The 18,142-nt window shown below is 36.4% G+C and overlaps 1 protein-coding gene across 11 annotated transcripts in view; it reads right to left on the bottom strand.

Moving 5' to 3' along the window:
* Positions 1-18,142, bottom strand: part of by (focal adhesion protein tensin) — a 200,813-nt gene that overhangs the window by 33,692 nt on the left and 148,979 nt on the right. For 9 of the 11 annotated variants that reach the window (XM_018521192.1, XM_018521194.1, XM_018521195.1 and 6 more), the window contains 6 exons: positions 12,540-12,602; positions 5,855-6,076; positions 5,427-5,590; positions 4,676-4,825; positions 1,397-1,694; positions 223-460 (listed from right to left, as the gene is read on the bottom strand). In XM_018521192.1, the coding sequence (XP_018376694.1) occupies positions 223-460; positions 1,397-1,694; positions 4,676-4,825; positions 5,427-5,590; positions 5,855-6,076; positions 12,540-12,602 (1,135 nt within the window). Of the gene's footprint in view, positions 1-222; positions 461-1,396; positions 1,695-4,675; positions 4,826-5,426; positions 5,591-5,854; positions 6,077-7,334; positions 7,480-12,539; positions 12,603-13,977; positions 14,188-18,142 lie in introns of those variants that run through there. The other 2 variants (XM_018521198.1, XM_018521201.1) reach the window with 2 other exon arrangements.

The following is an 18,142-nucleotide window of genomic DNA, read 5'->3' as shown; positions in this document are numbered from 1 at the left end:
ACTGAAGTGCATGGTAAAAATCTTCAAAATATTGTATTGTACCACAATCACCATATTTTCAGGGTAAATTTTAAAAGAAAATTCTCTCCGTGTACGTTGGAGAGAAAAAGAAAAAAGATAAAAGGTGCAAGAAGTTCAGTTAAAAAGAACAGGCCTATAATTTTTCCTATCACTGTCATGTTTGAAAAGGTACGTTAAAAATATGAAGAAATTTGCACTCACCGTCGTCACTTATCTCGAGATTCGTGTAGCTATCCCAATGCAGGATGGGATCGTTATGCGCTGATGCATGCGGCACGGCGGGTGTCGGCGCTGGGATTGGGCCGTCCTGACGTTTCGCGTCGGTGGCGAAGTAGAGTGTCACCACGCTGTCGGGCGGGCATCGAGGATCGTCGCAAGCGACATCGAGCTCCGATCGCGGGAAGGAGACGACGTTCTCCGTAATTACGCACGTGTGAAACTAAAGGAACAATGGTTGATATGAGAATATGCGCGACGTAATCAGTGATTGGCAGAAACAATTTATCTTGCTCAATGTCATATACAAAGTCGTATACTACATACTAAGTGCTTTCATGTTCGTCAAGTCTCCGGAGAGTTTGCAACTGATTTATTTTCTTAAAGATTTGATGGAATACTAAGCGCGACATTTTTTATTGATTCTTACTGAAAAAAAATTAATAAAATTTTTTATTGTAAAAAATCAGTTACAACAGATTACAAATTAAAACGGTATTATCGGTTTGCGTAAAGCATGTGTAATATAACATCAATAAAAAAAAAGTACGACTTTTTTCTGCACAAGTATTGTAACTTTAACAAAATAAAACTTTATGTAACGTATCACAATCGATATGTTTTCTTTCACAGAGTTCTTATATATCAGTTTTTTTATGTTACAGAAAAAATTAATATCTATAGTTATTAACTATAGATCATTACGTCGTTTTTAGAGTCGACTGTTTGCCCATCGGGCATAAAATTAACGCGCAAATGTCTTGATTGTCTTTTTTCCCGAACACGTAGATCTACTTTGCTGTCCTTGTGACTATTTACGAATAACTTTGCATAAACTATCATTTATGTCTCTGATTCCACGTCGTGACACTTGCATGTCATAATGCATTCATCATAAATGCATCATGCATGATGCATTTATATACAGTATTTATATGTGACAGATATAAACGGCATAAGTGGATAATGGATCAAGTGACATATTACAATATTGTATAATTTTATAAAAAGATATGAATTAAAGATTACAAGATCACATTGTAATAAAATTAAATAAAAAAAATTTGTAATAATTTCTCAATAATTTTTAATAATATAAAAATAAATTATTATACGTATGAAATATAGATTAATTTTATATGTTACATTACTTTCTTACCTGGAGGGAAAACATGACTTCTCGAGTCTGCTTCGAGTATACCCTATGATAGCACTTGACCAAGATGTCGCCTCTCAATCGAAGTCCGCCGAGATTAACTGTAAATTCACGCGCGTTCGTTACTGAGTACAGATCCGAAGTGTAAACCGGTGTAAGTCCTTCGTATACTTTAAGAAAGGCTCGACAGCCCGTCGGCTCAAAGAGCGGCACTCCAAGGACTGTTAGGTGGGTCAGGTACAATGGCGACTGGCTGATCCTCAAAGAGCCTGACAACAGTCCGCTAAAGTACTCGATGTATCTAGAAAATCCAGGAGATTATTATTGTATTTGGCATCCAAAAATAAATATGATATTACATTTTCAATTTAAAAATAATTTCTAATTCCTGATCCGCGATCGGATGGTTTAAAGGATTAAAGATGAATATCATAAATAATGAACGATAAATCGATGAGGTTTACCAAGAGGCAATCTTCCTGGTACAAGCAACATTGCAAAGTAAAAAAAAAAAAAAAACGAAAGAGCAAATTTCTCTCAAGCCACAAATGCGCGCATGCATGAGAAACATGATGAATGGGATTGATGGTTCGACCAATGGAAGCCTTGGCCCGTGACACGAAGAGGTGTGCATGTCAGACGAGATAAGAGTACGTGCCACTAACGTTCGACATCATTCGTCGTAAGAGATCTCTCGGAGGCAAGCTAGTAATGGTTTCATACGCTTGCGAGAGTGCAACTACGCTAACGACATGCTAATGCTCGCGGCTCGCGGAATTAATGGAGGAACTCCAGTAGGCAGGACCGGAGAAGCGTGAGGACCACGAAGAGGAGGCGATATGACAAGCAAGAAAAAAAAGAAGAAGAAGAAGCGGCAAGGAAGTCGCCACGCACGCGGGCACACCTCGGTCGCGGCTCATTACAATCATTATGAATGCATACGGCGACGCGGATGACAAGGACGACGATAAGGACGATGATGACGGTAATGATACGGCGGTCGTGGTTACGACGGGGTCGATGGCGCGTAATACGCGCGATAAACTGCCGGATGGGTTGCGTTTGTTTCGTTAAAAGACCCCAGTTGATCAAATAGCGAGTATAAATCTCGAGTGGAACGAAAACGTGCGTGGAAAAGAGTGAGAAAAAAAGGAATGAAAAAAATAGAAAGAATTAGATTTTCGTTGAGATCGAAAAATTTTTGAAAATTGTATTAAAATTAAATATTTTATGTATTTATTCAGTCAATTATTTGAATAAGAATATATGCTCTTATAATGCTTATATACTAACACTGATGTATCCGAACCATTTATTTGGAAATAATAATTATAGATGATTTTGTTATAAATAATTTATAATAAATAATTATCTTCTATAACGATTATATTCTATAATTATTAATAATTACTATATTTTAAAAATGTAATGCTCTTACTTAGTTACGTAGTTATCCAAATAATAATTTTTATTGATGTAGTCAATTTAGAAAATAATTAATTATATATAATAAAATTATTTATAATTATTATATTTCCAATAAATGATTCGGATACATCAGCATTAATTATGTAAGCATGATTATAAAATCACAAATGTTTTTCGAATAATTTGTTATCTGTTCTACGTTAGATAAATGATTATATAAAATACGTAATTTCAATATAATTTGACGTTATTTACATATATTATTTATATTAAAGTAATTATTTTTATTTAGGTAATTGATTCTAGGAATAATTATTAATCGTTTATGATAAATAATAATTTGCGATCATTACATATGTATATCCAAATAATTATTCAAATAACTACGATATATAAATTTTTAAATCATATGCATAGTAAATAAGATCAGCTTTATGGCTTATCGATATATTTTAATTTCTTATGTAAACGAGAAAAAAGCTTTTTTCTTCAATAGGGTTGCATTTAAGTCAGAAAATATTACGATGGCTACAAGTGCGAACGAGATTAAAAGAGACAGCCGCATGCAAACCCGACCGCGTTTCATTACGGTCATTATGAATGCATACGACGACACAGCGATGAAGTAAACGATAAGGCTGCCGATGATGATGATGATGAGAGCTCGCTATCTTTAGATCAATGGTTCGTAGTACGCGTGGATAGAACCGGCTGACAGAAACATCTCTTCAACAACAAAAACGTTAAGTGTGCTACACGTCCGATCATTTTATTTTGTTGCTGCCATCTTGCCTCGCGATCTTCCCTCACCGGTAAATGTTGTAATCATGGTGTGAACGAAGCGATTACGGGAGTTGCAATTTTAAAAGTCGTCGATGCTATTCCGAAGTTCTGAGGAATCCCGAACGAATTTCCGGAATCCATTATAGAGGAATGATCGGATAGGCATCAACATGATTAATAGCGGCAAAGGAACACGAAGGATGGCAGAAAACGAGCATGGATGATTGAAGATGATGACGACTAGATAATGAGAACTCAACATTTCAAGTTGATGGTGCGTAGAACAGATAACAAATAGGATGGCTGCTCAAGGACGTAAGGTGTCCTTCTTAACAGGATCGCTTTGGTAATAAACGTAAATTAGTTATACGTTCCTCTCTTCGCTTCCTGTGTGATATAAATTTGAAGAAATTGCATAGCTTCCGCGATAAACGTTGAGCGCATCATTGATGTGTAGAAATGACTACGTACGTATGCAAATTTAGTTAAGCTTGCATCTCTTACATCCGTTTTATTTAATTCAGAATTAATAAGTAACTTTTAACTCTCGAAGAGGAAGATAGATGCAAAAAAGTCAAAAAATTTACGTGATATTAGACGATATGAATTATTATACCATTATTGTAAATATCTCGGTTTCTATGTTTTAAAACAAAATATCATTTTAAAAGAAGCACTTTTCAATATTCACGCGTCCTAAAATTAAATAATAGTAATAAAATAAAACAAAGAAGAAATGCAATGTATATTGTATATCAATCATTCAAATATAAAATATTGTAAAATAGATTATATAAAATAAAATTTTCCAACACAAAATCAATTGCTTGTCATTAAAAGTGTCAATATATGAGAATTAAAATAAATTGCGAGAACGAGATTACAGTATGAACGTATAGCGGCTATAGGAATTAAGAAATAAACTTATGATGGATGCACGCGCTCGTAAATGATTTTATGACTTTGTCTGAATTATTTGCAAATGTAAATACGATAGAGTCAGTTTTAACGACAATACATCAACAGGTAGTATAACGCATGCAACTTTCTCTCCCTTTTCTCTCTCGTTACCTTCGATGCGATGGAACCTGCAGCGATCCGATCTTGTCGTCGAGGAACCTTCTCATGGCGAACCTGTCCAATGCTTGATCGCGTCCCCCGCAGATGCTGCTGTAGTTCATATAAGCGGACACTGCCACACCCAGCCGCTCCTTGCTGCCCCTGAAGAGAACGATAACGTTAACTTGGTACTGCGAACGCGCAATGACGGTTCCGTACCTTCTCCGTAAGAGATAGAATACGAAAAGATTTCGCCGCGGGCTGATCGCGGTCTAATGACGTTATTATTCACGATGAATGGAAATGACTAACGGGAAGTTATGGGCGCGGAGTTTCGAGGGGGCGGTGAACGTATACCGCGGTAAAATTATGGCTTTTGCGGCCGATCGCTTGAACATTGGCCGTTCTACAAAAACCAGGTCACGAATGCGTACAAATGTGCGTACATGGAGAGACTTGCACTCGTAACTTATATCCTTCGAAAACAATTTCTTTTCGGCTTGAAGAATTCGATAGATATATATTAAGGTCCTTATTTTCCATCACTCTCAACAACAGTCGATGTCATTATGCAAGTTTTATACAAAAAAAAGCAGCTACGCAGCAACAGTATAACGACACCGATACTGTCGTTAAGAGTTGTACAATAGAAACCTAAGTGTTATTAATATCGCTCATGATTTAATTGTAAATTTGCTATTAACTCTTTCGTTCAAGTTTATCAGAAGATGAATTAGACAATATTTGAAAATCATCAACTCACCTAGCATGCAGAACAACGACGCGATTAGAAGTGCCGTTCAGCCAAGAGTCCAGCTCCTTGCAGAGAGCACACAGTCTCTCCAAACTTGGCGCTAATCCCTGCGGCCATCCAACTTCCCTCGTATTCGGTTCACCAGGTCGGCCAGGCGATGACAAATTAAAGATCTAAAAGCACAAGATATCCACAACTTCAAGATAATTGCAAAAATAAACATATAGAAAAGAAATATTATAAAATATAACTTCATAATCTCATTCTATTGTTATAAATTATAAAATATTAGTATATAAAAGACCAATTTTACATTAATTGTAATATTCGTGCTCACAAAATTATGATTAATAATATCGCGAAATGTATAATACTTTCTTTTCTTTATCTCGAAAGAGAAAATAACGAGAAGCTATGAGAGTTATTCGAATTCTCACCATGTAATTATCGGCATGTTTTCCGCGTAGAAGGGTCGTGGCATGTTCGAGGACACCCTGAGCATCCTCTCTATACCAAAGGGCGATGATCCTCTCGGTGACGTAACAGAGCTCCATCACCTCCGTTACGCGACCTCCGCCCTTTCCCGATCCCGTCATCGTTGAATCCGCGCCGACGCCCGGAGTCCTCGCAGGTGTTGACACCATTGCCGATGTCTGCATCTGTAATTTGATGATTTATGTTATTATTATTATTTATTCAAATATAGCAAATAAAAGATTTTTACAGCTTTGCAAATATTATATATACGAGTACAGTACCAATAATGGAAGTCTTCAAAAATTAATTTAAATAATAATAATTATAAATATAGAAAGTAACCTGCTTTAAAAAATATGTTTCCTATAAAATTAAAAAATTATAGTATCAGACATTATCGTTTACATATTTAAAATATCGAAAGTCAGCTCTTAAAATAATTATAATTTTAAATTTCTTTTGCATTACACCATTAAATTATTAATTCATTTCTGTGACGAAAATTCTCGCTCGTAGCGAATAAAATTTTCTAAATTCGTTTTAAGAAGAATTCTTTCGTGAGCGAATCTAGTTTACTGAATTTTATCGGCGGAAACTTTTCTGTAAGATTTGTTTCTGATTGTGCCGCAAAATTTAGTTTTTCCGTAAAACAATATCATGTCAAACAATCAAATTTTCTCCCTGAAAATAGACTTTATTTCTTTGGTCTTTGCTTAGAAGATGTTGTCTTTCATTATTTTCTTTCTAATAGCTTCGATAGACATACGATGTAGAATAAATTGCAACTTATACGTAATAATAGACTTTTTAAAATAATGTTGTAGATAAGAAATACCTGTAATTTAAACGTAGAACACATAAAGCATCTACAAGAAATTGTTATAAAAATTTATTATAAAAGTTTGTTACATTAAAAAATTTTTACGTTGTAGCTCTTGATAAACAATTTATGCAATATCTTTAAATAATAATTTAAATTTAAATTTTAATTACTAAATATTCTTCAAAATTGTACACTAAAAAAATAATCTGGTAATATCTATTAAATATTGAGCAAATAAATTCAAATATTCGATTAATATAAATAATTCTTATTTACTAAAAGAATTCTAAATACTTAATAAATATTACCAAACATAATAATATAATCAACCGTTTGGTAATAATTACAAGTATTTAGAAAAGTCAAATTATTTTTGGTTAATCGAATATTTGATTAAATTTATTTTACACTCACCACTCGATAGCTATAATTACCAGATTCTTTTTTTTCAGTGTAATTAAACAATTTTCGAACGATCTACATCGCTTCTATCAAGCGCACTCCCAACTGCAACTGCATCAATCACTATTTCAACGTCAGATGCACGAATAATTGATAACTCGACAAGGATTTACGGTAAATCCATCGTCGATTCGCGACATGGAATTTCTATCCACCTTCGAGTACTTCGGCGCGTAGATGATCCTGACGACGATATTCTCCGGCATGGCGATGTCCTTACGGAGGACACGCTATCGCGAAGTAGATCGACATGTAATCCCGGTGCCTTAACGGGAACGTTGCGTTTATCCCGCCATGAGAAACGAGGACGCAGAGATACGCGTCGGGATGACGCGCAGTGTTTCACGCCGCGGAACGATACACTGCCAGGTATTGTGTTTCGCCTGGTTCTACTAAAGATACGCGCAGGAATATTCAGTGGCCAGTCGGCGGTTTTGTCGGATAATCGCGCCGCCGTCATGTATGTCTGACGTATGCCAGCTCGCGTGCTCCAGGGCCGGCCCGGCGTCGTCATTGTCATTCCGCAACGTTTATTTGCGTATCGTGATCGAAGACACGCGCCATTAAATACATTTTCGACATTGTTATAATTAAGCAACTATGATTAACTATGATTAACAGTTGAAAATAAGCCTTCGGTTGCAGGCATTAATTGTATTGCGATATCACTTTTAACTTGGAAAGTTTCATAAAATAACAAATAACTCTATTGTATTAAAAATTCGTTTATTTCTTCCAATACACATTTCAAAGCCATTTTCTTGCAATAAATTATAAAGTATGTCTTTTTGTTCCATATTACGTTACTTTATAAAATCTTCCGAACTCGGGCAACTTTTGATGACAGGTCTCTTTTTCTATAATTAAACTCCACAGTTTCTCTACAGTCAGTTTCTTAATTCTCCTAAATTATTCAAAACGAAGAAGCACCAAACAACCAAGGAGAAGAGAGATTTTGTGAGGAACTTCTCAATTTTACTTTAACGCGAACGCTTCTTATTCGAAATACATTGAAGCGGCCCTGAACGTGGAGAACTCGCTCGCGCGTGGACGCGTGTGATGTAACGAATTCGTACAGGTAGCGTGACTTCGATTCCCACCAAACAGTCACGCTATTCGCACTAGCAGTCGAGCCGTGGTCGGTGCTGGTCGGTGCTAGATCGTCTTAATACGATGCACGAGACGCCTCGGGACGTGCGTCGCGGAAGGCTGCGCGGATGATTTGTCGTGGGGAACGTGCGAAAATTACACAGAGAGGAGGAGTTGGCGCGCAAACGAGCCGGATGTAAGCTCTGCGTTTTTGCACGGTCGCTGCGGTTTCTTCCTCGATGGACATCATCCGCGGCGAGCGCTTCGTCGGTTAGCCGAGAGTCATTTATAGGGCCTGAACGGTCGAGTACCGTCGCCGGTGAGATACTATGTTATTGATGGCGCTTGTTAAAATTATTCGCATGATTTATACCGGATTATACGTTGTTTGTATTTATCCCTTAAGCACTCTCCTCGTGTGTCGTGTCCCGTCGAGGAATTTTATCATACTAATAAATAATTCTCTGTGCTCAACAGACGTAATATATAGTATATTCCGTACGTTTGACAAGTTGGCCTTTCCGTATTAACGCATGCGTAATTTCCGACTGTATTCAACAATCCTCTACGGACGGTTCCCTTAAGCGGGTAAAGCCTTTGTACACTGGACTATAGTATTATAACCAATTACGACAGTAGAACCGAAACGCCTGTAGCGTACGTGCATATGTCATTCTGTACGTGTAGTTGCATATGTAATTACGTAATCCTATCTAATTCTATATAATCTAAGTCTTACGAATAATTCCATATGTAATACCGAGATAAGTATAATGAAAAGACATTAAGTTGGGTTTTCTGTACGCGCGTCACGTTTTCGGTGCGCAAGCAATTTATATCCGAAACAAACACAGTTGAAAGGTGAAAGAAACAAGGTGAGGAACGAGTTTACTGGGCTCGCATCTGAGTTTCAGAAATATAAAGGGCCGCTAACAATGGGCGTCGCGGGAAAGAAAGCAGAACGAGCTGAACGGTCGAGAGAATAAGAGAGAATAAGAGAGCGCGAGGCGGCTACCTCTAAAAATAAGTACTTGCTTTTTATGGGGATCATAACGCCGCGAGTTCGTTTCTCGCGGGGCGTGCAACCATCAGGCCTATACCCACCCGCTCATAAATCCCTTTTGGCCGTTATAGGCTCACGTGTGAAATTGCTATTACGTCGCGGTCCTACCGCAGCTGTCGCTACGCGGAAACCGCTCGTACGTGTACCCCTAAGGTACGAGTCTACGGTAAGGTCTACGGTGTTACACACCCGATCGCCGGATCGGGTGAAGTAGCTTTCCCCTCCCACCTCGCAAAACTAGAATATTGCCTACCGCTTGTCAAGCGTTGGTGAAAACAAGTTGTAACGTCGCTTGAGATCAAAGTTTCATAATGGCTAAATTATTAAAATTGAGATATACTCGGCGGTATTATGGAATCCACCGGCGGCAGTAGAGTGGAATGGATCAGTACAAGAATGGAAAGCTTACTTTTGAAAATGACAAAAGTCTTACTAAATGTAACAATTAATAATTTATGTAAAAAATAAAAGTATCAAAAACGCTTCTCCGATGTTCTTAATTTATATTTTTTTATTTGATATATAATATCCTCATTAAAGACCTCTAGATATTTTATTCTGTTACAAGGTTTAAGGAAAAATATAAAAAAATCGAAAAGTGAAAAGTGCAAACTCTCTAAGACACTTTAAAACAAGATTCTATGGGGTTATAAAATTTCACGGAGATATAAGACTCTATTGGGATTATATTACCACCGACATTAATTCTATGTGATTATGGAAGCAAGATGCACGCAACGAGCTTCGCCACTAATGTCAATTACCGTTAATCTACCTAATTACTCGTGGTTAATTTCCAATTGGAAGTATAATGTTCAAATGAGTGTATAATCTTCATCAATTATGTGTAAAGACTGATATAGATATAGCTAGATTATTCTCTATGTTCTTGTGTTATATTATTTTATTATTTAGAACTCATTTGCAGAAGCTATTCCTACATCTACATCGGAAACGAATTGCCATCGCAATTGATTGGTGATTGAAAGAAAATTAATTTAAAACAAAACTGAAAAAAAAAAAACAAATTCACACCGAATTATTTAAGCACTGAAGATCCACCTTCGACCGTTATGGACTTTATTTCTATCGCTTGTGTAAAGCAAAACTATTTTACAAAAATGTGACAATTTAAATACGTTATTGAATTTTAAACAGCATTTTTTATTTCTGAAAAATGTTATTAATATAGGTTATTTTTACGTCTAAGCTTTTGTAGAGCAAGTAAAAATACGACGCAATATATGAAAAAAATGACCGATAAAAATCCTCAATGTCGCGAGAAATAAGAACGAACGCGATAACAGCTGCGCAATAGTTTTTACCGTACGCTAATTGCTATTCCGCATAATTATCACTGCTTCAAACGCGTCTCACCTTCACTATTCTTTGCACGGTTTATAACTGCGATGTAACAATGAATGATAGTTTTCGGGGAATGAATCTGTGAGATTAATTAACATAGTTAAAAAATTTAATATTAACCTTAGTGATCATATTCCAAAATATGTTACTAAATATAAATGTCAAATATCTTTGTTATATTAAAAATTAACAATAAACAAATAATGTTAAAAAATATATATTATTATACGCAAAAGGTCAATTGTATTAATAAAAATGTGTCTTACTTATCATAGAAAGAAAAAATATGTTATTTTTATATTTTATAACATATAGTCGTATACAGGCTTTTACTGTATAAAAATCCGTAACTTTCTACGTATTACACGAAAATAGCAACGATCGCTGTCGTCGCTCCTTCTGCATATATTTCCGTAGTAATAGCGGTGGTTCGTACGCGAATAAGTGCGGGGTTTCACGAATATATTATCCATCCGACGTCAACACGCACGGGTTATCGCGGTGGTACATCGTAGCCGATACCGACTAGCCGTATAATGCGTCGCCTTATTGCTATTTTAGCGCATAACTTTCAGTGGCACCGTCATTTACGCGCAGGAAATGCCACCCGACAGCGATACAGCGGTATTTCAAAAACACTTTCATTATTCCTTGTTGTCTCGAATTCTAAATTGATCGAAAGGCACGGGCGAGAAATTAAATGAGAAATTATGTCGCTATTACTTTCCTGATTTCTAAAGAAATCTCGACTGGCAAATAAATGTCTGAGATTGATTTACAGAATCGATTTACGGATAATAAATAAACTTAGGAAATCAGCCGATTGCAAGAACGAAGGAGAATAATTAGCGTAATGATTACTGGTCGGATATTAGTATTCTTTCTCCTTGCGTACTAATAGAAAGTTATTTCGCTGACGTTGTAAGTGGTGGTTTGTGTAACGTGTGTTTCATTTTGATCTCCGCAATTATGGCTATTACGAATTTTAGCCGAGTTGTGATTTAATGCGATTTCCCAGATTAAATTGCTAACGCAATTAAATTTCGTATCGCTTATTTTTTGCTCCATATTCCGCATATGTGAGAGCCGAAAGTGCGGTCGACAGGGAATCTTCCATCGATACATAACGATAATTCTATTTTAATGTCGCGGTAAGTAACGAGCTGACGTAGAATTTCCGGTGTGTAAAAAAAAAGATACTTAAAAGATTCATTTCCATTTCAATGCGACGAAAGGATTATTCCAAGTTCAGCGTTTCGGAAAGGTCGTACATGTGTCCTTCACTTTCTACATTTTGAAAACGTTTTGAGTGCTCGATGGGTCGAACGAAAGACAACAAGTCGTTGAGTATCATTTCGTGCAATTTATATAGTAAAATGTTATCTAATAGGACACGCAGTCTCAACATCAAGGCAGAAGTCGTATATTTCGAATGTAAATGTAGCTTTACTTTCGTATGCTCTTACGGAATAAATAAAGGCACTTACATCACCGACATGTAGAGAACCGGTCACTCGCGCGTATATCGTTATTAATATTTAAACAGATGAGTTGGTGATGAATCGCGAGCTTTCATTGACGACGATAAATTATGTGAATAAGATAGAAAGCCTTTGATCTAACTTGTGGGAAGACCTCTTTTGATCATCTTCCGTTTTTATCACCTCTATCTTTTAGAATAATATAGTTATCTAATATATTTTTAACAAATATAATTTTTGATGTTGCTATTAATTAATTTCTTTGATATTAGTTTTATATGGAATGTGTTGTAACAATTACAAGTTGCAATAAATATTGTAAATGCAATAAATAATGTTTAGAAACGAACAGAAATACTTACTTGCTGCTTACTTCTCGCAATGTGGTTAACATTTTTCGGTTGTGATTCGTAACCGCCATTGTGCTGTAATCAAAAAGAAAAGTAATTAATTAACACGTTTATATGCATAATGTATAAGAATGTAGTAACACGTGCTATATATCTTCGTATATATAATTAAAATTTAAAATAACAAAAACATTATTATTCATCATCATTCTCGCTATATTAATAAAAAAATTGTATGTAAAATTTTACGATGTAAAATTACGTGTAAAAATTTTACGTAAAAATGCCGCGCTAGTACTATTTCGGTGTATTCTGTGATCAAGGAAATACGTGTAAATAATAGCTTCGTTTTATTAACTTTCTATTCGGTGCGTAGAAAATACTATTACTTTCTTCATGGGTGTTGTCTCAAGAGAAGTAGGTGACATTATTATCCATTGTTTCGAAATTAATGATATACGGTAAGTTGTTCCCATTGTCGGTTCCATTATTGCAAGAAAAATTATGCAACGACAGGTGCCGCAGTAACGTATTGTGTTCGATATTCCTAAAAAAACGGTTGCATAGTCGGCATCGATTGAAACCTGTCAAAACCTATTAAATATCACATATCGAATTGTTGCGCTACGATACACATGCGATATTGCAGTTATATAAAAGAAAAAAATGAATAGAGATCGAAACAAGCATGATTGTTTCTATTATCATTTTCTAATATCATAAAAAAGTTATAATTGAAAGCTTATTCAAATAAAAGGCTAAATATAATTTACCCAGTAACAGCGCGGCTTTAAAAAGTTTCAGATATTTATATAAGAATACATATGTCTACGAAATTTTTGTTAATATTTTCGGATAACACAGTGTTTACACGGAGAAAAATGTACAGTATTATACACTAGAATTCTGATAAACTTTATGGAATTATCAAGTTTATATAGGGATACGTGCCTACTTGTGTAAAATTTTCTTTACATTTCTGGTAAATGAGATTGTCGTATGATAATCATTCTTACTTTATTGACAACAATTTTTTCTTTAGCATTGACAAAATATACTTTACTGCATAGTAAAGTATAAAAGTTCTGAGAGTTGTTTGTGCTCGTCAATCTTGAAAATAGTACGATTTATTTTACCGTAAGTATAATTTATCTTACTATAAGATAATAATCACTTGAAATGATGTACTGTAATCATAATGTACTTTTTATATTAAATCTTCGATATTTTTATTTTTAGGCAAATAAAATTTATCACAAATTCGGTAAAAATAGCCAGAATATTTTTACTAGTCTTGGAAGATATTTATCTCTAAATTATTTTTCTCCGTGTAGACGACGTTCTATCAAATTTTTGCTAAACAGAAATCTCCGAAAAATCTGTACATGGCTATTCCGTGCTAACTGACGTACACACGTACGTCGCGCATGCACGTACGATTCGCACGCACCTCGCTCTCTATATGAAGGGCAGTGTGCCAAACGGTAAAGGCGATACGATGCAGAAGCGTCTCCGTTTCCTCCCGTAGTAGCGTTTTGGCTTCGTTAAAATTGTTGTTCGCCGTATCCTGCCGAGTGTCTCCGCAACGGCAGCAATTCGCTCGCAGCCAAGCGCGCGATAACGAGCTGCTGTTTGAACTCGTCATAGGTGCACAAGTTCGTGCTCCGTGGCCTTTATGTAATTCGCAATTTCCATATACCGTCCATTAGGCAAATGGTGTTCGATCAGTCAAACGTTCCGACAGTAATAGCAACGCAAATGGTATTTTGCATCAATCATGAGAAGTTTCTCGAATTGCTTTAGCGCGCGATCTTTGTAACTTCCTCTATCTTCGCGATTCCTTTCGCATGTAATCCTCTGACAGTTCGCAGGTAACTATGCTGCTCGATATCGGTAAAGTCTTTAACCAGAAAAATCATAAACTCTTCTAGCAGAAGCAACATTGATTTTTTAAATCAATAAAGAATCCAGCGCGATCGATTTGATTTATTATCTCGGAAGATCTTCTGCACTCTCATGTGGTTTTCAATCTTAATCGTTTTAGTAATATAGGATTCCAAATGTCCCGAACCACGTGTATCAACGTGAGACGCGCCATACTCATTTCGTTGCACTGGGCACCGCCTTTTCTTCTTTCTCCTTTTTCCCTCCTCCGCGAAAAACCGCGACGCTTGCCAAATGATTTTCTCTGATACGGCGTAGAGCATTGAACGTTACTTCCGGGTCAAATATCGTATAAACGCGATTTGCTCCTTTTTGATCACGTAAGTGAAAATATTTTATCTTTATCGCAAAGTATATCTAAGTTTATTTAGATTACTAACTATTACTGTTTGAGCACTTCTGTATTTTGTACTAAATATATCTTTATATCAACAGTGTGGAGTTTCCACTGTAAATCGTGTTTATGTAGCAATTAATTCTATTTAACTGAGCCTTTCTAGATTTTTGATTATAGATCTGTTTCATATAACATTAATAGATCGATATAACGGATATATATTATAAATATCATAGACTTTATATAATTTCTCTTATCTATATAACAACGTAGAACATAAGTTCTATTCACCCCTATTGCTTGCACTTTTGGACTACACTGCCATTTGTATCGTTAAACATTTGGAATAGTGCAAATGTGTCACACTTTAATGGCTCAATCCTTAAATATTTCACAATTTAATCTCTTATCAGCTCGACACGCGAACGTATGCACTTGTCACGACATGAAACGGGTAGCCTTCAAAGCGCCGTACGTAACCACGCCGCATGATTAGCTTGCACGATCCCACCCTACCGCCAATCAATTCACCTGCCGTGGCGCTCCGGCTTGCAGGTGTGCGCTCAAGGTCATTCGCGTTTCAAGGTACGCACCCTCTCGTGGTCACGCTCGATTCATCGAGCGTTACTCTCGACCGAGCCACCCCTCTCACTGTTGTCGCTCTCGATACCGAGTCATTTATGACTCTTCTCGGATTCTCTTTAAGGCGTTGCGAAGGAACGTAAGGAACTGATGACACGCTTGAAACGATCAAGACGAGAGTTCTAGTCCTGTAACACGATCTAGGAACAACCGGAACGAACGTCTGCACCGCACGGGAGCCGCCCCGGCGCTGCGGGTATACAGAGGGTTGAAAGCCTGCATTTCTCCCGGCAGACCGGGATGGTCCACGGCGGGGTGGCAAGGGGGTGAGAGAACTTGACACGTAACCATGGTGACCGTAGTCGGCGTTGCGATGTTACACGCAGACCCGATCCTGCGCCGCGCGGATGCTCTCTCCTCCGAGCGTGTGAACTTCCGGCACAAGCCGGTATATAGGGATGACACCTCCGAGTGGCTGACCCGCCACTCCCTTGAAATATAATTAGGCCACGTTGCCCCGCGCGGAATTTATGTCGGTGGATGCTCCCTCGAAATATTCACTCAGCTGGGAGCCGGCAGAGCGGCCGCAGATCGGTCTCTCGGCGAATGGGACTTTGATGATGCGGGCTTATGAAATTTATCTTAACGTCTAAATTACCCTTCGCCGCAATGTCGACGTACATAATCTATTGCTATGTAACATAGTCCGTATGCTTCAAGATATACACGTATATATCTTTATCTCATGTATTTCATTAATATCTCGTTTATTAATTCTCGTATATTAATATTTCGTTACGTAATCTTGTATCCTTCTAAAAAAACGTCGGTGTGGATTTAACAACATGCAGTGCCTTGTGTCTATATAATTCTCACTGTGTCGATGTTAATATAATGTGCATTTTAACATCGTGGATTTTAAATTTTTATCCACACCATGATGGTGTTGATATAAATACTAGGGATTATAAATTCACATCATGTTGTTGTTGATATTAACACTGAGAATTATATAGACACAAGACACTGCATGGTGTTAAATCTCCACTGAAATTTTTTAGAGTGTACAAATAATCAACTATATATTTATTGCAATTAAAATAATGCCTTAGCGCAAATTTTATTACAGAGAGAGTATCAAGTACTGTTTGCAAACTTTGTAGGGAATTTTTATCATCCAATTAGAAATCGATCTTTCCTTAATGGCTTTTCTTAAGAAACTTGATTTCTCGTTTAATGGGACGAGAAATTAAATGTATTTCGATCTATTTGCAAAGTTTTATTCGCTCCTATATGTTATCGATACGTTACTTTAAATTACCACGTGCGTCTCCGCGCGGTCGCATCGCCGATGAGGAAAAGCACAGTCGAGTGGGTCGAGTGAGCCACTCCCACGGAATACAATTAGGCCACCTGATGGTGATATGCACGTTATTTTCTCCAACGCCATTTACTTTGCGCATACATCTACATTTTGCGCGTAACGCGAGGACGCGCGCTTGAACTTGCTAATTTGTAGCTCGGCAGGGAGATCGTAGAGAATGAGATTCGCGTCGCGAAGCTGGATGCAATTTTTAATGTGTTTCTAACAAGATTTTCATTTCGGATGATGAAATACCTCTGCGAGAGCTATTTCATCATACACGTGCGAAATGACTTCGTGTACTTGACATACCGCACCCTTTCGGTGTAATTAGGTCAAGCTTTTACGGTAAAATTGTGATAACATAAAGATGTATTTCTTTTGATGAGAATTTGACGTTACTTTAAGAGAATAAGATTACTTTTTCTTTCATCTCAATTTAAGATATATATGTGAGAATTATTTAAATATATAACAAACTATTTCTAAAATTCTTATTATGTTTATATATATATTTATATTATAAATTAAAATGTTAAACATGAAATTTTGTTTGGCAATTTGTACATGAAAAAACAGCAAATCAATGTTGTTTCAATATTACCATATCTGCACTTCGTCACGGCCTTCTGAGAAGAACATTTAAAGGCTTTTGTGGCAATTCGTCCGTCTCGATGTAACACGTTAATTTTCAAGCGAAAGAAATACCGGCAACATTTTATGACAAAATAAATTGTATAAAGAGGACCTATAAGCCTTCGTAGATGAAACATGGAGGCCAGGACTAGGTAACTGTAAATACAAGGATGTCCTTGGCGGGAGATCACAGATGGAATATATCGCCGGTCGTTTCTGTCTGCGAGTCCAGATTCCGTCTGGATTGCGAAAGCTGTGCGATTACTAAATCCATCGCGTAAAAATGCGAATAGCATAGCTCCGACTATAAAAAAGTCGGATAGGATCCCTTTCGTTCAAATTTACATTCATGAGTAGTGAATTATGGAAATGCGATATAAAAATTGTATTTTTAGATTTCGCTAAATTAGTATACCGCACACAAAATTGCGCATTTTTAAAATGTCACAGTTTACAAATTTAAAAAATTTAACAATCTAACATATTATATGAATAATATAATATTATGTAAGTCGTTACTACAGAACGGTAATAAGCGCAGAACAATTGAGCTATAATTGATTTGTATTTATTTCTACCAGTAGAGATTAATTTTAATCTCGATTTAACTTACTTTTTATCTTTTTCTAATTCTAGGAATTAGAAAAAGATAAAAAGTAAATTAAACTGAGATAAAGTTAATCTACATTGATAAAAATAGACATCAATCGTTTAAAATATGTTTCTACGAACTAAATCGCTAATTAATGTGCG

The sequence above is a fragment of the Trachymyrmex cornetzi genome, unplaced genomic scaffold, assembly GCF_001594075.2.
Source record: "Trachymyrmex cornetzi isolate Tcor2-1 unplaced genomic scaffold, Tcor1.1 scaffold97, whole genome shotgun sequence".
Classification (NCBI taxonomy): Eukaryota; Metazoa; Arthropoda; class Insecta; order Hymenoptera; family Formicidae; genus Trachymyrmex; species Trachymyrmex cornetzi.
This window is presented reverse-complemented; position numbering and strand designations above follow the sequence as displayed.